The 20008-nt window shown below is 41.9% G+C and overlaps 1 protein-coding gene across 4 annotated transcripts in view; it reads left to right on the top strand.

The window, feature by feature from the left end:
• The window catches only part of SH3RF3 (SH3 domain containing ring finger 3), a 383494-nt gene extending 364368 nt beyond the window's left edge, over positions 1-19126 (top strand). For all 4 annotated transcript variants that reach the window (XM_073350770.2, XM_073350759.2, XM_073350780.2 and 1 more), the window contains 2 exons: positions 6883-7220; positions 15551-19126. In XM_073350770.2, the coding sequence (XP_073206871.2) occupies positions 6883-7220; positions 15551-15719 (507 nt within the window). In that variant the 3' untranslated portion in view covers positions 15720-19126. The remainder of the gene's footprint in view (positions 1-6882; positions 7221-15550) is intronic.
• The last annotated feature ends 882 nt before the right edge of the window (positions 19127-20008 follow it).

Here is a 20008-nt window from a genome sequence, read left to right as displayed (position 1 = left end):
GCAATAAAGTTTCCTCATTTATTTAATGAGACTGTGTTGGTAGGAAGTTCAGTATTGGGAGCTTTAGAGTGAGAAAGGTAAAATGAAAGTTTCTGTTTCTTAGGGTGGATGCAGAAAAAGAGAGTTGAGTTAGTATGGCAAATACATATTTTCTCTCTAAAACACCTTGGTCTCAGTGTTTATTTAGACTGTAATCTGATTATTACCTTGTAAACTGGAAAAACCCTTCAGTTATCTAAATAGCTATATCCTCGGCTCAGAAAAACCCTCTCAGGCTGAAAGAAGAGCTGTTTATAAGCCCAAGATGAGAGTGTTATTGAGGTGTCAAGGGGCACCTACAACTTACTGTGAAGCAGAAAATTCCAGCGTTTAAATATTTTGAGATGTTATTTTAAGATAATGATCTATTTTAAACTCAGGCTGTACTGACGTTTCAGCACATTCCCCATAGTGATTTATTTACGTACGTGGGGGAAGCAATGCATGTCCTCACATCGGCCTCCCCGCATGTGTGGGTCCAGGGCCACCATGCTGTCACACCTCCTGCTAATGTGCTACCAGGGACTGATTTCCACAGACACCCCTCTGTGCACAGGGGTAAGAGCACAATCGAGTTATTGGTTTTGTCACTGAAGTCAGGAATGATGACTCTGAATACAGGCAATGGATGCAGATCGGCTCCACTTTTACAGTCACTGGTTTATTAACTATAACTACACTAAAATGTATTGGCAAGGGCTAATTTTACTCATTTGATAAAGGATTAACCCTTCTCAAATTAACACTGTGCACGTGCAGACTGAACATATAATCAAAAACCAAAACACACATTAGGCACTATTTAAAGATGTTGACAGCAACCAACAGTCAGGTATTGACTGTACAATGGGTCCATCAACATGGCAGATCCAGGAAGCTGACAGTGTCAAACATAATTCATTGTCAAATGGAAATTTGATCACTAGACCAAGAAAGCTAAATACTTTCCAAACTTGTGTTATAGAGCAGTGGTTCCCAAACTTGTTCCGCCGCTTGTGCAGGGAAAGCCCCTGGTGGGGCAGGCCGGTTTGTTTACCTGCCGCGTCCGCAGGTTCGGCCTATTGCGGCTCCCAGTGGCAGTGGTTCACTGTGCCCGGCCAATAGGGGCTGCAGGAAGCGGCGGCCAGTACGTCCTTTGGCCCTCACCGCTTTCTGCAGCCCCTATTGGCCTGGACCAGCGAACCGCGGCCAGTGGGAGCCGCGATCGGCCGAACCTGCAGACGCGGCAGGTAAACAAACCGGCTTAGCCCTCCAGGGGCTTTCCCTGCACAAGCGGCGTCCCAAGATTGGGAAACACTGTTATAGTGGATGAAAGACCTCTGACAAAACAATGTTACCCAGGAATCTGCATTCCCTTCCATTGCTGGAGGAAGGAAACCTAACATTGTTCTGCAAAGGCAAGAGGAAAATACATTCAAAACCTTTTATTCCAGAAAGGCCTCAATTATGTCTTCCAAAAACTTCTCTTCTACCCCAGAACTTACTGGGTCCTGTAACTAATTTGCATACACTTTTTTATAACATTTTGTGTTCATTAATTAATGCTTAGCTGAATTATAGTGAAACTGCTGTAGAAAGAACTGCCCGGGACAGCTATAAATATTAAATTAATTCCTGATGAATGATGGCTGCTGTTACACCAAATTTTAAATGAATTCATAATAATTGAACACTTAAAATGAATCATTACTGGGATTCCATTTTGGAAGGCAGAATTGCTAAAGAGCACAGCATTTCTGTGCTGCTAAAAATCCAAGGAAGAAGCTGGCCACTCTTAAAGAAATGTTCTGCTTGGAAAACATTAATTAACTCTCACAGCCCCCTTGTGAGGTAGGTAGATTTTACTTGTTCCCCTTCTACAGATGGGGAAGCAAGCACAGAGAGTTTTACAGTGAGCTGCCAAGCACAGAAGGTTCAAAACAATTATGTCTGCTTTTTAAATTAGAAATGTCAGGAATATCAGAACCTGAGCACCTGCATTCTGTCAGAGAGCTTTGACAACATCTCTGGAGGACCTGGAAGGTGATGTCATAGGAGGCTGAGAGCAGATATGCAGCACTCACAGGACCTAGTTAAATTGGAGAAAATGTTGAATTAAAAAGTCTTATTTGGAAACGTCCAAACCTATAACACCAATATTGTAATGTAACCATTGTACCAATGGGCAGGGCTGCTATACAGTTCACCTGTAAGTGTCTTGTGCAAGACCTCACAGTGAGTCAGTGGTGGAAATGTGATGAGCAGTTTCAAGTTCCTGGCTACCAGTCCTATGCTTGGTCCAGTAACCCATGTTGTCTCTTAATTTTCCCAACCCCAGAGTTTAGTCTAAAAAGTTTATAAAAATGCTTATCAGTTTAGAAATAAAGATTTTTTTTTTTAAATCGCTTCTATGTGATTCTGCTATTGTGTTACCACTCTTAACACTGCATCATCATTTTCATTCCACCTCCCTATTATCAGGGATTGTACAGCTTGGCTGTAGAAATTCATGCCACGCTTTGCAGGGGTGAAGTTTGTCTTGTAAACAAAATTTAAAAATCTCAGTCTCAATAACTTTTTAATTTGCAGAATGGCATAAATATATTTCCCTTTTGTGCTCTCTAACTGAAAAATAGCTTTAATAGTCAAATACATTTTGGGAAACCAATAGTCTATAATGTAAACAACGAGGAGTGTGGTGGCACCTTAAAGACTAACAGATTTATTTGGGCAAAAGCTTTAAGGGGCCACCGGACTCCTCATTTGTGGATACAGACTAACACAGCTATCCCTCTGATACTAGTGTATAATGTAGAATTTTTTGAAAATGTATTTTGCCAAGTTATTTAAATTAGAAAAGCAGCTGCCACATAGGCATGGCTTAAATTCATCCAGAGCCCTCCAAAGCAGAGCTCTGGTAAATAGTTTCAAACCCGCTGAAGCCCAGAGCCCCAGCGCATCCCGCATGGCAGAAGCCCCAAGCACTGGGGCTCTGGGAAATACTTGGGGAGAATTTAATTGCTGTTCATATAGTTATTCGGCACATGTAAATCTTCCAGTTAAAGGCTCCCAAAGCACTCACCGATGCACTGTAACTGTTCCTCTGGAGCCACTGAGTAGATATTGTACTGTGTGAAACATGCATATTGAGACGGTCTATCATATCATTAAAGTATATTGTGTCAGTGATCTATAGGGAAGGGGAAGGTATCTGACTTCATGAAGAATCACTGAACTTATTATTATGAGGATGGCAATTTCTTATCATTACAGATTTAGATAAACACAGTTATTTTCTGGTGTTTTTAGTGAGTTACTGCTAGAGGTTCCCACGGTGGTTGGTTAGATCTTAGAGCAGTTGTTTAGCAGATAATTGCTTTTTTATTTTCTGACATTTCCAAGTGAATTAATTTAATATTTATGATCTAATCCTGCGCGGTGCTGAGCGCCCTCAAACTCCATTGCTTTTACTGGGATCTGCAGCACCTTGACATGATTAGGCCCTTAATGTTTGAGCTGAACCTCTTCAAAGTTCGGGGGATGTTTATCTCTTGGGGTTGAGTTGAGACCCCTTGCTCACAAAACCAATAGCCAGCATCCCAGAGGCACCATGTAAGAGCTACACTTTGCATTGTTGCTTTTGCTCTCCATGTTGTGATACATTGGCATCTGTTCTCTTATTGTTCTACCATGGCGTAAGAGAGCACAGCAGAGAACTTCAGGAGGAGAGACATTAGATACTATAGGCGAATTATAGTAAATTCAATCTGTGTACTGAATGTTTATATTTATTTCATTGTATTTCCCCCTCTCAGTCTTTAAAGCTTCTTTGACAAATGAATTCAGTAATCAGTATGTAACAGCGCATCACTTTAAATCTTGTACAAGACATTTTGTCTACAGAGAATAAAAAAATGCTGTCTTGTGTTTCCAGATAATGTTCATGCTGGATGATAGAAGCTTTTTTCCCTCCAGAGATTCTATTATAGAATAAATGACCAAATACACCTAAATTTCATGTCCCTGAATCTCTGAATATAATGTTAGGCAATAGTTTGAACTTCATATACAATAACAAATAAATGAACAGACTTCTTGCAATAGCATGGTTGTATAGTTAAAAAAATGGAAAATGACTGTTTATTAGTGCCCTGCATTATGGAGGCACTGGTTGCAAGTATAGTTAAGGTTGTACCCAGTGTTCCAGTATATGGCTTATTGTGACATGCGGTCTTTTCCCCCACAAAACTTTTTAGCGGAAGGAGCTAATGTTCTGAATGTGCATGTGCTTAAGGTAAGTGCGTGCTAGAATTTTTCCAGATGATTTTTCAGAAGTGCAAGATATGGTTCTATGGCAAAGACTCCAGAAATCTGTTTTTCCCAATTAAAAAGATGCCATTATGACATTTCTAGCCACCTATATCCAGGGATGCTGGAACAATTTGTGTAGTGGGGGTGCTGAGAGCCTTTGAACCAAACTGTAAACCCTGTATATGATGGAAACCACTTCAAGCCAGGGGGTGCAGACGCACCCCCAGCACCCCTAGTTCCAGCACCTATGCCTATATCAGAATAGTAGTTTACTGTGAAAGTGAAATTTCATACATGATCTGTATTTTAAACTCACGGTTGTTAATTTTGTAACTTCCAGTGTGGAAGTGGTGTATTTATTAGACCTAAAAAGTAATCCCGTAATGGCTAGTATTCCCTGTTATAAGCCAAGGCCTGAAATCCTTACTCAGGGCCTCATGCTCCCCAGTGTGGGATAGTCACCAGCTAGGGTGAGTTCTGACTCACAGTTTTCCAGGAATTCTTCCATTGAGGGCAGGGTTTGACCCCCCAGAAAAAGTGGACAGGGCTCCAGTCCTAAATCTCAAGGCTCTCCAGAAGCATGAGCCATGTACATAGAAGCCATATGGCTCCGCATTGCTCCTTGCCTCATGGGTCCTATATGACCTGGGCTGCCACTGCCTAGGGACTGCCTCTGGGAATGTGGAGTGGTGTTCTCTCTCTATGTGCTAGCTTGTTCCATTTTGCCCCAGGGTATGGGAAGAAACATTTAGCATCAGTCCCACCCTCTCTGTGCTTGCAAATCTGTATCCTTGTGAAGCTCTTGAGGAGGGGCTTCCTCAGGGTCTGGGGGGGAGCAGGAAGCATGCTGCAGAGTCAGCTCTCCTTCCTCTCTTGCTTCCACTGGCTCAGACCAGTAGGTTTAAGCTCCTTTCTACTCTTTGAAGCCGGGTGGGCAGAGGAGGGGAGGGCAAGGGGAGCACGAGATGCTCTGTTCTGACTCTGTCCTTATTGACGGAAATTTCTTATTGTAGCCAATGCGAGATTTACCTGAGTATTGACTAGGAAGGTGTGGCCCAACAAACATACTGCTCTTTCATAAAAGAAGCCTTGCATTTACTCACATTCCTTGTGTTTTCATAGATGAAATATAGTGAGATTCTCTTACACCGATCTTTTTTGCTACCAAATTTCAAACAGTTCAAACAATTTTGGGTTTCCCATTGTGTTTCTGTATACGGCAAGTTTCATACTATAGACGTTCACTGTTAGTGAAGTTCACCCCATCCTCCACCAGCTGCACAAAGCCCAATTAGATGGCTTTAAGCAGAGAACTAAGCAAGGGCTAGGTAGATAGACTCCATCCTCTGACAGGAGGATGCTGGCTATTTGTGGGAAGCAGCCCATGGGAGCATTCCTGGCCTTTGGATCTCCTTTAATAGCAAATCTATGGCCTGCCCCAACACTATCCTCTTGTGTTGTCTCTTCAGGCCAGCAGAGGTTCCTCCTGCCTGCTTCCCCCTCTCTCTTCCTGTATGCAGTAGGATTAGGAGACTTTACAGCACAGAGGCTGTTGCACAGACTCTCCACAAAAAGGTTAATTTCACCCTCTGAGCAGGTCCCACCTTGGCATTCTTTAGGTAGAAGGGAAAAGGGACCATCAGCCCTCAGGGTGGGAGTTTGCAGTTGCTTCCACCATGTGGGATGCGGGCGATGAAGATGATCTGGCAAAAAGAGATACAACATTGAGTGAAGAGAATTAGAATGATTGGATAACTGGCAAACAGTATGGGTAGAAATTAAAACTTGGTCAGTAACTCACTGATGTAGAAGTATAGTGAACGCATAACTGTTTCGCTATGTGCTACAAAAGGTGTGTGTGTCCCCCCCCCTCCACCTGCTCTCCTGCTGGTAATAGCTCACCTTACCTGATCACTCTGGTTACAGTGTGTATGGTAACACCCATTGTTTCGTGTTCTCTGTGTATATAAATCTCCCCACTATATTTTCCACGGCATGCATCCGATGAAGTGAGCTGTAGCTCACGAAAGCTTATGCTCTAATAAATTTGTTAGTCTCTAAGGTGCCACAAGTACTCCTGTTCTTTTTACGGATACAGACTAACACGGCTGCTACTCTGAAATACGTGTTATGAATACATACAAAAGGATTTTCTTCCTCTCGCTGAATACCAGCTTTGTTGGCAGGTTGATTATTTGTTTTATATTCCGGATGAGATGTTCGTACCTTTAAAGTCCTGGTGTCATACTGAAACTGCTGCATTTCCTTAAGTTATTTAATTATCCATTAGCACAATGGCACCTGTTGGTCCATTCCCTGCTTAGTCTGCTGACCAAGCAAAGCAATTTGGTACTTTGGTAGAATCTTTGTTAGCAAAGGAGCACATTTTACCTGGTTTCCCTACACAGAGACACATTTTTAGATAGATTTTATTATACAGAATTGTGAGTTTTTTTCCGATGTGAAACAATTAGAATGGTGCTGTTTATTTACAGTCCTTAATAAGAGCCCGGGAGCTGCTCATTCACGTGCTTCATGTTGATTTCCTTTCAGAAAGAGAAGAAGAGCGGATTGTTGAAACTTTTAGCCGGCGCGTCAACAAAAAAGAAATCACGCTCCCCTCCATCTGTGTCTCCAACACCGGACCCACAGGGAACCGTGGAGGGAGCTCTGCAGGGAGCGGTGGGACCTGAACTCTCCTCACTCTCCAGCCATGGCAGGGCAGGTTCATGCCCAATTGAAAGTGAAATGCAAGGAGCTATGGGGATGGAGCCACTGCACAGAAAAACAGGCTCCTTGGATTTGAATTTTTCCATTCCTTCTCCTGCCAGGCAGCTACCTTCTTCGTTGGCAGCCATCCGTCCAGAGCCCAAGCCATTGCACCGGGAAAGGTATGCTGATGGAGAAGAGTTTACCTATGAGCTAAGGGTGTTCATAATTTCAGTCTGCCTGTCACTTGCACGTAAAGGAATGTTTGTGGGAAAGAGGCAAAGTTTGGCTTGCATGAGCATCACTGCAGTTCTGCCAGCCCCCCAGCCCTCCACCCCTCCACCCTGTTTTTTTTAAGCCATCTGAGGCTATAGATTGTCCAGCTATTTATTAGAATTAGAAAATTCAGGCCCTCTGCATGTAGAAAACCAGCCAAAACATGTGTAAGGCATAATGCTCACCGTTAAAAAGTCAGCATTTGCCAACAGAAACAATGTGCTCATCACACAGTTATTTCCTATTCTAAGTATAGGAGAAAGCTGTGGTATCTCACACCACTGTATGTGGAAGCTGTTGGCAAATGCCACTTTTAAAGAGTGATCACTGTATATTAATAATCACAAAGGATTGTCATGCAATACTTGGTATACTGTGTATCCCATGTTTGTCCGTTATATCTGGCCTACCGTGCAGTAGCAAACAAGGGTCTTTTTAAAATGTATGGTCACTTACGTCATTACTGTCACTTAAGCCATTACACGCTGTCCTGAAGTATTTTTGTTCTAGAAGTGGTTGATAACTAGCATAGAGAATAAGACTAGGATTCTAGAGTTTGGCAGTCCGCTCTGCATCTTGTTATCCATAAAGCTGCTGATTTTGCAAACCCAGAGAGAGGGGGCAAGGTGGCAACACCAAAAAAAGAAAAAGACAGTCAAGAAAAGGGAGAACAGAGTAAATGGAGAGACTGCCAAGATGTCAGGCCATGTCTGTTTCCAAAGTTACATATATTTTAAGGTTAAACTAGTTTAAAAACCAGTTTAGTTGAAGGGGTGCAAAACCAAACCTTGTGTAGACACTCTTAATTTGACATGTATCAACTGAGCTTAATTCAGTAAGGACAGCAAAAATCTCACCTTGAATTAAACCAGTGCATCCTTGACATAGACAAGGCCTCAGAAACAAAGATGAGGAGAGAAGCAAGAAAGGCGTCCCCCAGCATCTCTTGTGCTGACTGTTGTGGCACGGCTTTGAAAGCACCACTTCAACGATGCAGAGAATTCCTAAGGGTGGGATTGAGATGCTGGTGCATATCCCGTATTTTCCCAGTCTAACACTGCACCTAGGGATGGCGCTGACAGTGAAACAGGTGACCGATTATACCTGTATTGACTGCAGTGACGGGGGGTAGCAGTAGAATGAGAGGGCCATAGGACGAGTTCTGTATGATCAGTGTTATTAAAACTAAGAACAAATGGATCTATAGAGACAGGATGTTTAAAATGTTACAAATATTACTAATTTCAATATGCAGTGGTAAAGAAAGTATTCGATTTTAAGCATTTTGATTTCCTGAATCTAAAGTCTGAAAATAAGCTATAATTGAAATAATCTTAATTATACACAGCAGTCAAGATTCTCTAATTGATTTATGAATTAACTTCCATTAACTTTGGTGTATCTGCATTCCTTAACTGATCATATGGTTGTTTATGCCTATAATGGGGAATATTAATTACCTTCAGACTCTAGGAAGTATAATGCTTAGTCCTGGAATAATCTGAGCAAATACTTTAAACACTTGTCTTTTATAAATTCATCCCACATCCATTGGTGCTCATTAAATCACCAAATTGCTCAGAAGTACTAAATTATTTTTTTTAACAAATTACATTTTTGAAACCGCTTGTACATTTCACATCTGCCAATGGAGGAACTTGTGCTCAGCATCTCTGAACTCCATATTTTGCTTGTTTGCATCGCGATGTATTTCATCTCCACAGGAGGACCAATTCTTTATTTGCATGGATGGAAAATAAAGATTGGATAAACAGATTTTGATGCTGGATGAAATTTAAACAGAGGAAAAAAAGCTACAAAACATTTGTGTACACTTAGCTATACTTGGCTTTTAATTTCCCAGTGCCCATCTGTGCACATAGAGACAGTACACTGAAAGATTGGAAGGAGTAGCACATTCCTTAATATTTACAACATTCCAAATGGGGCGCATGAAGCCAGCAGAGCCAGGGTACTTCTTCCACTAAAACTGGCTTACAATTCCTGCACTCACTGCATGCAGACTAGAGAACAAAACCAAGCATTCGACATTTGCACCATATCAGAAGTGCCTCAAAGAACTCTAATTGCTGACAGCTTGTTTTTCACACAGTAAAGAGGAATTCTGCTCCATTACATTACAGTTCTTTGTGCATGGAAATTGCAGCAGATCAGGAAGGAAAGTGAGGTTTACCTTATCACAGAACGTGCTAATTTTATAGTCCTATTCCCTTGGCATAGGCAGATAGAGTGGGAAAGAAATTTAATTTTGATTTGCTATGTTTATGTATTTCCAGAGCCCGGTTTTGGTTTGGGGGAGGTTAGGCTGGAGAGGAAGGCACATTTGTCCTTGCTTACTTGTGTTTAAACCAATCTGCCAGGATTGTGAGGTTTATCATCTGTTACTGCATTCTGGGGAGCAGTTTTCCTGCTGTCTTTTCCTAATGCCACTTTACTTGTGCTGCTGTACGCCAGAAAGCATATAGCATTTCCAGTAGCTGAGATGAGAAACTTCACAGCTGCTACTATTGTCACTGTGTTGCATAGGTTAACTAGCAAGCGTTGCTGTGCCGAACACCATTTTAGGGTGCATGTGTTCCAGATATTGTCATCTCTGTGCTGCTACTGTCAGTTTCCCATGGTACAGGAACGCTGGGGCTGTAGCACACTGTACTGATTGTGGAGAGCTGGGGGAGTTCCTGATCCTGCAGCTCTTGCTCACATGAGCAAGTCCCATTGGCATCACTCAAGCTACTCACAGTGAACAGCAGATGTAAGATTCAAAGGTCTGTCTAACAGCATTAAGGCTAAATAGGCTCCTCATGTCATTTCACTGTGATCACTCTAAATGAAAGAAGGATTTTCATTTGCCTTCTCTTTCAGCAAAATACAAATGTACATACAGCAACATTGACAAGATTATGGTGTGTAAATGAGAGTATTTAAGCGTGTGTATATGTGACAGAGAGAAAGAGAGAGAATGCTCTCCTCAGTGGTTGGCATTGTGCCCGGACCCAATCAACTGTAAAACTGTCATTTACTGCATTTTCAAGTCTTACACGATATTGTATGGTAATATTATCATTACATTCCTTCCCCACCGGTTCCCAGTCTTCATCCCTGGGTTTCTCATCCAGTCACAGTCTCTCCTTTCCCAGTACGCTCCCTGGCTCCTTCTCCCAGTCTCCTGTTCCTTGGATCCTTGTCCTAGTAGTCTCTTTGCCCAGACAGTTCCAATCTCAGTCCAGCGCCTCATCTGATCTGTGTTTTCCCTCCTTCCCACCAAGGTTCCCAGTCTCCCCCAACTCCCAGTCCTGGTGTCCTGGCCATGCCAGTCACAGGCTGTTTGCCCCCCCCCCCCCGAGGAAGAGTGCCAGTCCCCCCATCCACAACTCCCAGTCACAATTTGTCTGCTGCACTTTAGCCTCCAGTCCAGTCTCACCAGGCTGACAAAAAGATCACACTCTGCCAAATTTCAAGTCCCTGCTCCAGAACATGGAGGTGCTAGAAGCTTCTCAAAGAAAAGACTACCAAAACAATTTTTAACATTGCAAAGTGACAGATTTTTCCCTAGCCTCCTTCTCAGAAATGACTGTTATGACTGAAATTTTAAAAATAATAATACATAATAATAAAGAGCCTGAGGTAGACACCCCCTCCCCCCACATGGAACATTTCTGCTGAAACGGTTAAAGTTTTGCCAAGTTATAAGCAGCTGAACACAAGATCTCATCATGGGAACTGTCGGTCAACCTTAATAATAAATGTACTTCCAACCCTACCGATAATTGTGATAGACACAAGGCTGTTTGCATGTCTAAATTATGAAATTTTTAATGCAGTGTGTGACACTGACAGATTCCAACATTCTTCTGAGTGCCACATAAGATGAAAGGCTGTGCCACGGATGAAAGAAAACTTACTGTTGCCAAGTAGTGGTCAGGGAAAAGGGGAGGGAAGGAGGGAGGGGAAAGCAGAGAGGGATAGAAGTATGCCGGGCTTCCCTGTAAGGAGGGGGCCAAATCTGGGGGGAAGAGTGGGAGGCGATTTAAAACAGTAGGACTAATGTGTATTTTAAACTAGGTTACTGAGAAAAACAAGGCATTGCAGGCTTTGACTGGAATGATTTATGATGTTTAGAAACCCCTTCGTGGCAGCAGCGCCATGTGATTCTTTGGTTTGTACATTGGAACCTCAGTAACACTCGCTTTCTTCGTCCACAAATCCAAGAATCTCAGGGGAAAAAATATAGCCAGCCCACCCCATGTTGCTGCAAAGATTTCACAGCAGATCTGAAAATGAGATCTTCTATTACTGAGATTTCATTATTTTTGTTCAATATGCTGATATGTTTACTGTGAAGTATCGTGATTAATTAAAATTAAATTACAGTTGTTAAATAATTTTAAAAAGTACATTTTGTAATGCAATAGTCTGGATTTATTTTTTAAATCTTTAAAGAAAGCCTCTAAAGAATCCCTTATTACTAGGATTGTCACCTTTTTAATGGCTAGTAACCAGACCCCCAAGACCCCCATCCCCTGCTCCGCCTCTTCCCCCAAGGCCCCACCCTGTTCTGCCTCTTCCCACAGGTCTCACCCCTGCTCCACCTCTTCCCTCGAGACTCTACCCCCTTCTCTGCCTCTTCCCCGGGCCCTGCTCCCTTCTTCACCTCTTCTCCCAAGGCCCCACCCCTGCTCTACCTCTTCCCCACTCCAGATTAAAAAAAACAGACACCACGGCTTGTGGAATGGAACCTGGACACACAAGCTGAAATCCAGACTGTCCAGGTGAAAAACGGATGGGTACCAACCCTCCCTGTTACAAATACGGGATTGCCAACATTGGAAAGAGATTGGTTTTGATGTGTTTGATAATCTTTCTGGCTAATTTGAAACATTTAGTAAATAGCAATTGGTCTCAGCCATCAGTGAGATTCTATTCTGTATTTAAAAGGATGGACTTGTCGTTAAGATACCACGCTATAAACCAGGGGTTCTGTTCCGAGAACTGTTGTAAACCTTCACTGTGACCCAAGGCAAGTTATGTCACTTCTCTGTGCCTTAATTTCCTCATCTGTGAAATGAGGTTAAAAATGCTGCTCAGAGCTGTTGTGAGGCTTGATCCCTTGTGTCCATAAAGCACTCCAAGATCTGGAACACAACTGCAAAAATGCTGTTAATGTAGATTCAATTGAGCTGAGTTCAGAGAGCTGAAGTTTGGCATCGTCTTCGCTAAAATTGTTCCAGTCTGATAATTTAATTAATCAACATTGAAGCAGAGTGTCTGAGATAATGTGTGCATTCATTTGCATAATGGCTGTAATTGGCAAAGCCTCATAATATAAGTGTGGCGGTTCTGCAAATGACAGTAGGATAGACTGTTTTCTTGTAGCACACACTTCAGCCTCTGTTATTTGCTTTTCCACACAGGAAAAAGTGACAGCTAAATGTACTGGCCAAGGGAAAAGATGACTAATTGATTTTTGATGGTTCTTGACATGGATATATATTCTACATGACTATGTTGCTACTTCAAGATAAAAAACTTCTAATCAGGTTTTAGAGCAGAACTCCCACTTCTGAATGGGGCCAAAAATGTTTAGGAGTAACAGGATCTTTGGCCCAGCTGCAGTGAGCAGTTCCTTTAGCCAGATCTAGCAATTTCACTGTCACATGTTTGAGTCTGTAGCTTCACAGCAGCCAGCAGCCAGCCAAGCTGTGGTTGCAAAGAAAATTAACTCCTGTCATTCAGTTTCAGAGAGGCCCTTGATGTGGTATCAACCCACTGGCAATCGATTCAGTGAATTTAGGGTAATGTTGTGCTTTGAGATTCTCCAGTGCATATTTAATTTAACTATAAGACAGATCATCATTTTAAATAAATACTTGACTGTTATAAGCATCAATTGGGAATGAATGACCATGCAGCAAATACAATAGATAGTAATCTTCAGAAGATGTTTTGAATAATCAATTGGCTTTTCTTTAACTATCTTTACCATATTCAATGCTTTGCAACTAGTGAGACAGTTACTGATCGTTAAATGCCAGCTGAAATGACGTGCTGAGGAGGAACACCCGAGGTATTAGACTCATGTTCACTGGCCTATACACAGATCGGCTTGGGAATTTTCTGATGAAACTGGCTTTCACTGGAAAATGCCAATTTGCTGAAACCAAACTGTTTCACAAAAACATATTGGTCTTGACAAACTGCCGATGAAACATAAGCAGCTCCTGCCAGCTCAACTGGTGGACGGCTGGGGAGCCCCGGCTCCCTGGGCCCAGGTCTCTAGGGCAGTCTCACCATACGGATTGCTCCAGGGTCAGGAACTCCAGTTGTAGCCAGGACGTGGCTGACAACTCCACACCAGGGGAGCTGGGAGTCCCGAGAACCTCAGCTCATGCAAGGGCTCTTGGGACTTCCAGGCTTGCTGCTGTGGAGCCAGAAGCTTTGGAGACGCAGCTGCCAAGCTTTGAGACTCCTAGATCAGCCATGGCTCCAGAGCGTCAAGATCTCCAGCTCCCCAGTCTTGTGTTTGTTTTCTCTTCCGTAGGAAATCTGAATGTGTCCACTTTTTCTTCTATAACAGAACCCTCTTTTCAGAATTTCTTGCGGAACACACATTCCACATTTGCACCAGCCTAAATCACAATCCGTAGTTTTTTACGTAACATAGAATGACACTTGGAAACTACATACCTGAACAGCTCTGTCATCTCTTTGGGGGCAGGGACCACCTCTTTGTTTGGACTGTGCTCCAAAGAGTGAGCCTTTGAGCTGTGTCCAGGGCCCCTAGGCACTACCATACTACTGCTAATACTCAAAATGATTTTACGTGAAATTAAAAATTCTTTGTGAATTGTCCAAAGAAATCCTGGACATTGCTCATTTGCAAACGCATACAAAAGTAACTCTGTTATTAGTACAGACATTTAGAAGCTACTGTATGCTCTGGTGATTTAGCTCTAAGAGCAACCTGGATGGACCATTACGACGTCATGGGGAACCTTGCCTTAGGTAAAGGGGACAAAACAGGAGATTGAGGTGCAACCTATTTTAGTTTGAGAAAGAGGATTAATTTTTGTCCCACCCAGCCCAGAATGGCCTTAGGTTTGTGCCAAGAAACACAGGTTCTACTGATCTGGGGGGACATGCCCACTACGCCCAGCAATATACCACTAAATAGCCTCCAGCAGCCCCATACACCTTGAACAATGAACTGCGGGGAACCAATCCACAACCCTCTCGAGGCCCCTATTCACTCATTAAATCCTTCTGACCCCATTTCACCCCAATAATAGAATCCTCCCGACCTTCTGCCCCCTGGTGGTATAACCCTCATGTCACACCCTGACTGCTAAGCAGGCTATCTACCAACTGTCCCACGCCATGACTGGCTATGCTACTTGAACAACTGGTTTTGAAGGATACACAGCTGTGTCTTCACAAAGGGCCTTGTTGCTGAAGCCAGCTCCGAGCCCAGTTTCTTTCACTCTAAAGACCCCAGAATAGTTTAAAACTAAAGCTGGTTGCATTGGTGAAAACTAACATTTTTGTGAATTTTTTTCCACCCAGCTCTATTTAAAAGTAATGGAATCAATTCTCTAATGAGCTGCAGCCAGCTGTGGAGCAAACCACGGAAACGCATGCCACAGCACTACGCAACAATTTAGAACGAGAAGTGCGGAAGAAACTTCTGAGGAAGTTTAGGCTGCAGTGTAATGACCTAAACTGGACTTTGACCAGGATGCTGGAGCTAACCTCCCATGTGCCCTTTTCTGAACAATGCCCTGGGGCCATTGAAGATCGCATGAGAGCCAGAGCTGTTTTATATCATTAAAAAGGCAGCACCTAAAGTAGCACAGGGCTCCCAACATCATCCTGGGGCATTGCTTCAGTACTGATTTTGAGGGAAGAGTTTGTCATCTATTGAACTCATGAACATGGTCACCTATGGTTTTCCTAGAAAGTCTCCCCTTTAAATAGCAATCAGCCCTGACCCTGTATAGTTCTTAAGAGGGGACAAGACCACATCTGAAGAGGTCTGGCTTCAGGCAGATGCAGGTGATCCAGGACATGGGGTGATCCAAGCCAAATTAGCTTGCAGAGCTGCTGGTTTGTCCCTGCAGCCTGTCTTTCGTGGCTGTGCCCTGGTGAGGGTCCTACTCCAAACAGCATCGGCACACTGCTTGATTTGTGCTTGATAAGGTATTCTCTTTTGTTTTCAAAGGTACCGTGTCGTGGTTCCATATCCTCCTCAAAGCGAAGCAGAGATTGAACTGAAAGAAGGTGATGTTGTGTTTGTGCACAAGAAGAGAGAGGATGGCTGGTATAAGGGGACGTTACAGCGAAATGGCAGGACGGGCCTCTTCCCTGGAAGCTTTGTAGAGAGCTTCTGAGGGCTTGCTTTCTTCCCCGTCACCACTCTCCGAACTGAAAGATCTTTCAGGGGAAATTCCATAGCACAAGAAGAGACAGCAAAGGGAAATGTGACTGATATCCACTGCCACTGTTACGTCCAAAGACTCCCCGGGCCCTTCATTCTACAGCTCTGGAAGCACAGCACCTGCTGTGCTCCCAAAACCATGTTCAGTACGTCCAGGGGTGTGTTGAAGTAGTGCCTTCCACTTGGAATCACAGGCTGAGAGGATGCACATTTGGTTTGTATCGAAACTAAACTCCAACTGTTACCCATTATGTACATTATAGAGAAAATATCTTTTAAAAAGTTGTTATATTGCTGTAACTTATTTGTCAGAGCTGCAGTGTTCTTATTACTGGCCTATGCAAGATGGGTTTGGGTGTGGCAGGAGGCAGAGTAGGGAGCTCTTGAACTGGGATTTTATATTTCCTGGGGGAAAAGAGGAGAGTGTGGCAAAATCCAACTAAAGATCTGTGCATTGTTCTGCCAGAAAGCATTAGGAGTCCAAAATGTTAGTGTCATGCATTCTATATACCTCAAAAATATGCTGCATGAGGATGTCAGTAAGTGTGTTAGTGATCAGGGTTGCATTTCATCTGAAGTGCCTGTGAGATGCACTGGGCAGGTGCTCAAGGAACTCCGGCTCCATCATTCAACTGCGGTTCTTGGAGTTATTTATATGCAGCATTTTTTTGCCCATCCAGTATCCAACTTTCCATTGCTTTTTTTCTTTTCTTTTTTTTTTTGGGGTATGACATGCCGTTTTTAATCGTTTGCAGTGTTGTTGCAGCTGTGTTGGTCCCAGGATATTAGGGAGGCAAGTTGGGTGAGGTAATGCCATTTATTGGACCAACTATTTGGTCCAACAAAAGATATTGCCTTACCGACATTGTCTCTCTAATTAATACCTTTTTAATGTAAGAACCGTTATACGTTTTATGTATATATATTTTCTCCTAATATATATATATTCTCCTAAGGGATCAGGCGTTTCCTGTTTTTCATACATCTGGTGCTTTTATTATTATTATTTTATTATTAGGAAGATCCTGTTTGGCTTAAGAGAGAGACTGTTAACAGCAACATCAACAGACTTCACATTTAACATGTGAATTCTGAAATGTACTGAAAGTAGATTTCATCAGGATGAATATGTTTGTTAGTCCTACATGAAGCAAGAGAGAAAAATCAGATTAGGTGGTGATATATATGTGTGTGTGTGTGTGTGTGTGTAACTCACTTTCTTTATATATAGTTTCTAAAGACCCTTAATAAAGCACAGTAATCTGTCTAGACAATGATAATTATTCAAGAATTGGGAGCATTTCCAGGAGGAGCGATTTTAATTGACTTTTATATGGCAATAAAAAGAACACTGCAGGTTCCAGCAAGCACAGGAATCGTGGGATTTTCCTCTGTCTTTGCATCAGAGAGAAGAGAGCTGAACTGCAACGACTGTGATTAGCATTGTCAAAATGTGATTTTTTTTTACTGTAGAAATGTACAGTTCTCAACACTGTTCTAACCTGGTCAAGCTACAATACAAAATATATCAGGCAATATAACCCTCCATCTACAAGGGACCTAAAAGTGCAATAAATGGAAAGCAAGTTTATGCAGTTATTTGTATCAAACAAAGCAGAGAAAAATCCGATAACGAAAGTGTGGGAGTATTTAAAAAAGAGATTCAGTTGTGGTCTCCTGTAACAAAGTTGTAACAAAAGAATATTCTTAACTATGTTGTGCCCTGCCTTTCCTAGTGACTGGCTGCTTGCCCAGATCAAGATATGGCGGTCATTCAAGACTATGTTAGAGTTTTAGTAACCTGGAGATGATCTTAGTAAAAAGAGGAGGCCCAGGGGGTGTATGCCAGTACTTTGTTCTCAGTATTTCTTATGCTGAAGATGTAGGTTTTGTTTTCATTCAAGCCATGTATGCCAGCACATATCAAAACATGTATACGTGAACATTCCTACTTATGACAGGTTGAAGTGAGCTGTAGCTCACGAAAGCTCATGCTCAAATAAATTGGTTAGTCTCTAAGGGGCCACAAGTCCTCCTTTTCTTTATTCCTACTTATGTTGAACTGAATGACTTCATTCTCTGTAAAATAAGTTTCTCTTCCTGTCATTTGTAACAGATTTCAGAAACACAGTCTGCAGCCTAGTATTACACCTTCAAATCACAGAAACATTATTTGAGGGGGAGGGGTTTTTTAACGTTACCACATTTGTTCATGTTCCAGGTTGTAATCAGTCATCAGTAAAATAAATGGTTAGTGTTAAGAGGAAATTGCCTTTTTATAACCAATAAGAGCTTTAAGAAATTTCTTCTGCAAAAGGCTGATTGAAGAACACAGCACTATCTATCCAGTCATTTCATCCAAATTGGAAATGATATCTCTCTGCACCTTGAGCCATGATCTGGGCAGCTAGCAAGCTGGCAATGCCCCCCCAAAATGTGTTATACACACACACACATACATCTGTTTCTGAGAATGCTAACCAAGAATTTATAGATAGATAGATTAGATAGATAGATATAAATTCTTGGTTAGCATTGTCAGAAACAGATTTTTCTGACAAACTATTGTAGCTAAATATCTGTTAAAATTCTGTTCCATGGTATATATACTATATCCAGAGAAATGAAACAGGAATAATATTGTATTCAGTCAGATCTAAAGTAGTTCCAGATTTCAATGTTCTAATGCTTAAATCTAACAAGACAAAAGCCGTTATGGAAGAAAATACAGAAATGTCTGTGTAAAATCAGTGTTTTTAAATGTATTTTGCAGTCAGGGCAATAATAATTTTTAACTATACATGATGAGGGCAAAATAACCCTTTCAGTCACACCTCCTGTAAGGAGAGATATTTTTTGGTGTTTGATATTTTGAAAGCAGCTGTTTCTGGTCCCCATTTATTGCTTACCATAATAGTTTTGGTTTTTGAATAATTTTCTTGGACAAATCAATTCCATGCAAAGAGCACAACTGCAGAACATAAGACTGATCAGTGGTACAAGAAAATGACCCAGTGCCATTTAGGAAGTCCTTGACCATGGGAGGGGATTGGCGCTTACTGTGATCCATTTTTAAATTGCATACAAAGGAAAGACAAAGGAGGGGAAGGGAGTGTGCGTGCGTTTCCTACAAGGAAAAAAAAAGTTAAAGAATCCTTCTGGCAGCCTCATTTTGTAAAATGCCAGGTTTGCTGATCTAGAAATGGTTTCAGCTAATTGAACAATTCCTTTGTACTTTGCACAGCTCAGAAAATGTTTTTTGTTATACATGAATGTTAACGTGATTTAGAAAATATTGATGGTTACGAGTACAAATGAACTACAAGGACTGTGTTTCTGATGCTTTAAATAAAATAAACATTGAGGTCACTTGAGTGAGTTTTCCATCTTTATTTAGATGGTAAAGAGATTATACAAAACAGGTGTCCTGAGGCTCACAATAAAGATAGTCAGAGGGGCCCAAGAGATTTATGCTCCTAACTTCCCTTCCTGTGAGGATCTGGGCCAAGGTGACTTTGAAAAAGGGGTGAAGGCAGAGAAATGTCAGGAAATGCTTCAAATGAAACAGTATTTTCACATAAAGAGCTTTAGTCCACAAACCCTACTCACATGGAGTACAAACAGAGTCACTGAATCCAATGTATTAAATTGGAGCTACGCATGAATAAATACTATTGGATGTAAAAGCTGCAGCAGGGGGCCTTAATATAATTATATGGCTTAGAGCATAGCATACTATCTTATATCAATTGATACCCTTTATTTTCCCAAATAAATTGGAGCAAGTGCTCTATAGTTTGTTCTCTTATGACATGAGCCAACACCTGTAGCAGGACCAATATGTGTTTTGACAACACATGCTCTTGTCAGTTTACTTTTCTATTGGTGGGGGGAGAACTTCTAGATGGGTTTTTTTAAAATGTGTCCATTCTGCATGAGACACAAAAGTAGGAATTTGTACCAGTCTGTCAGAAAACGTACCAAAGGCCACTGGTGTAAATCAGTAACTTAGTCATGGAGTCTGAAGGGGTTTCTCAGAATCACACTGGTGTGACTCAGCTCACAATCTGGCCTTGATGAGGCCACTGTCCTTTCAGTAGTTTGCCCTGCTGCTAGGAGACACTCAGGTGTGTGGGGGGAGGGGTTTGGGGATGGAAATGAGTAGAACTGAGATCTTTTTAGCTCATTTCATAAATTTAATTTAGTCTTACAAGGGCATTTCTCCAGTTTCTACTTCATAAT

Source organism: Lepidochelys kempii, chromosome 1 (genome assembly GCF_965140285.1).
Source record: "Lepidochelys kempii isolate rLepKem1 chromosome 1, rLepKem1.hap1, whole genome shotgun sequence".
Taxonomy (NCBI): Eukaryota; Metazoa; Chordata; order Testudines; family Cheloniidae; genus Lepidochelys; species Lepidochelys kempii.
The sequence above is the reverse complement of the archived record's forward strand: the minus strand, read 5'-3'. Positions and strand labels throughout refer to the sequence as shown.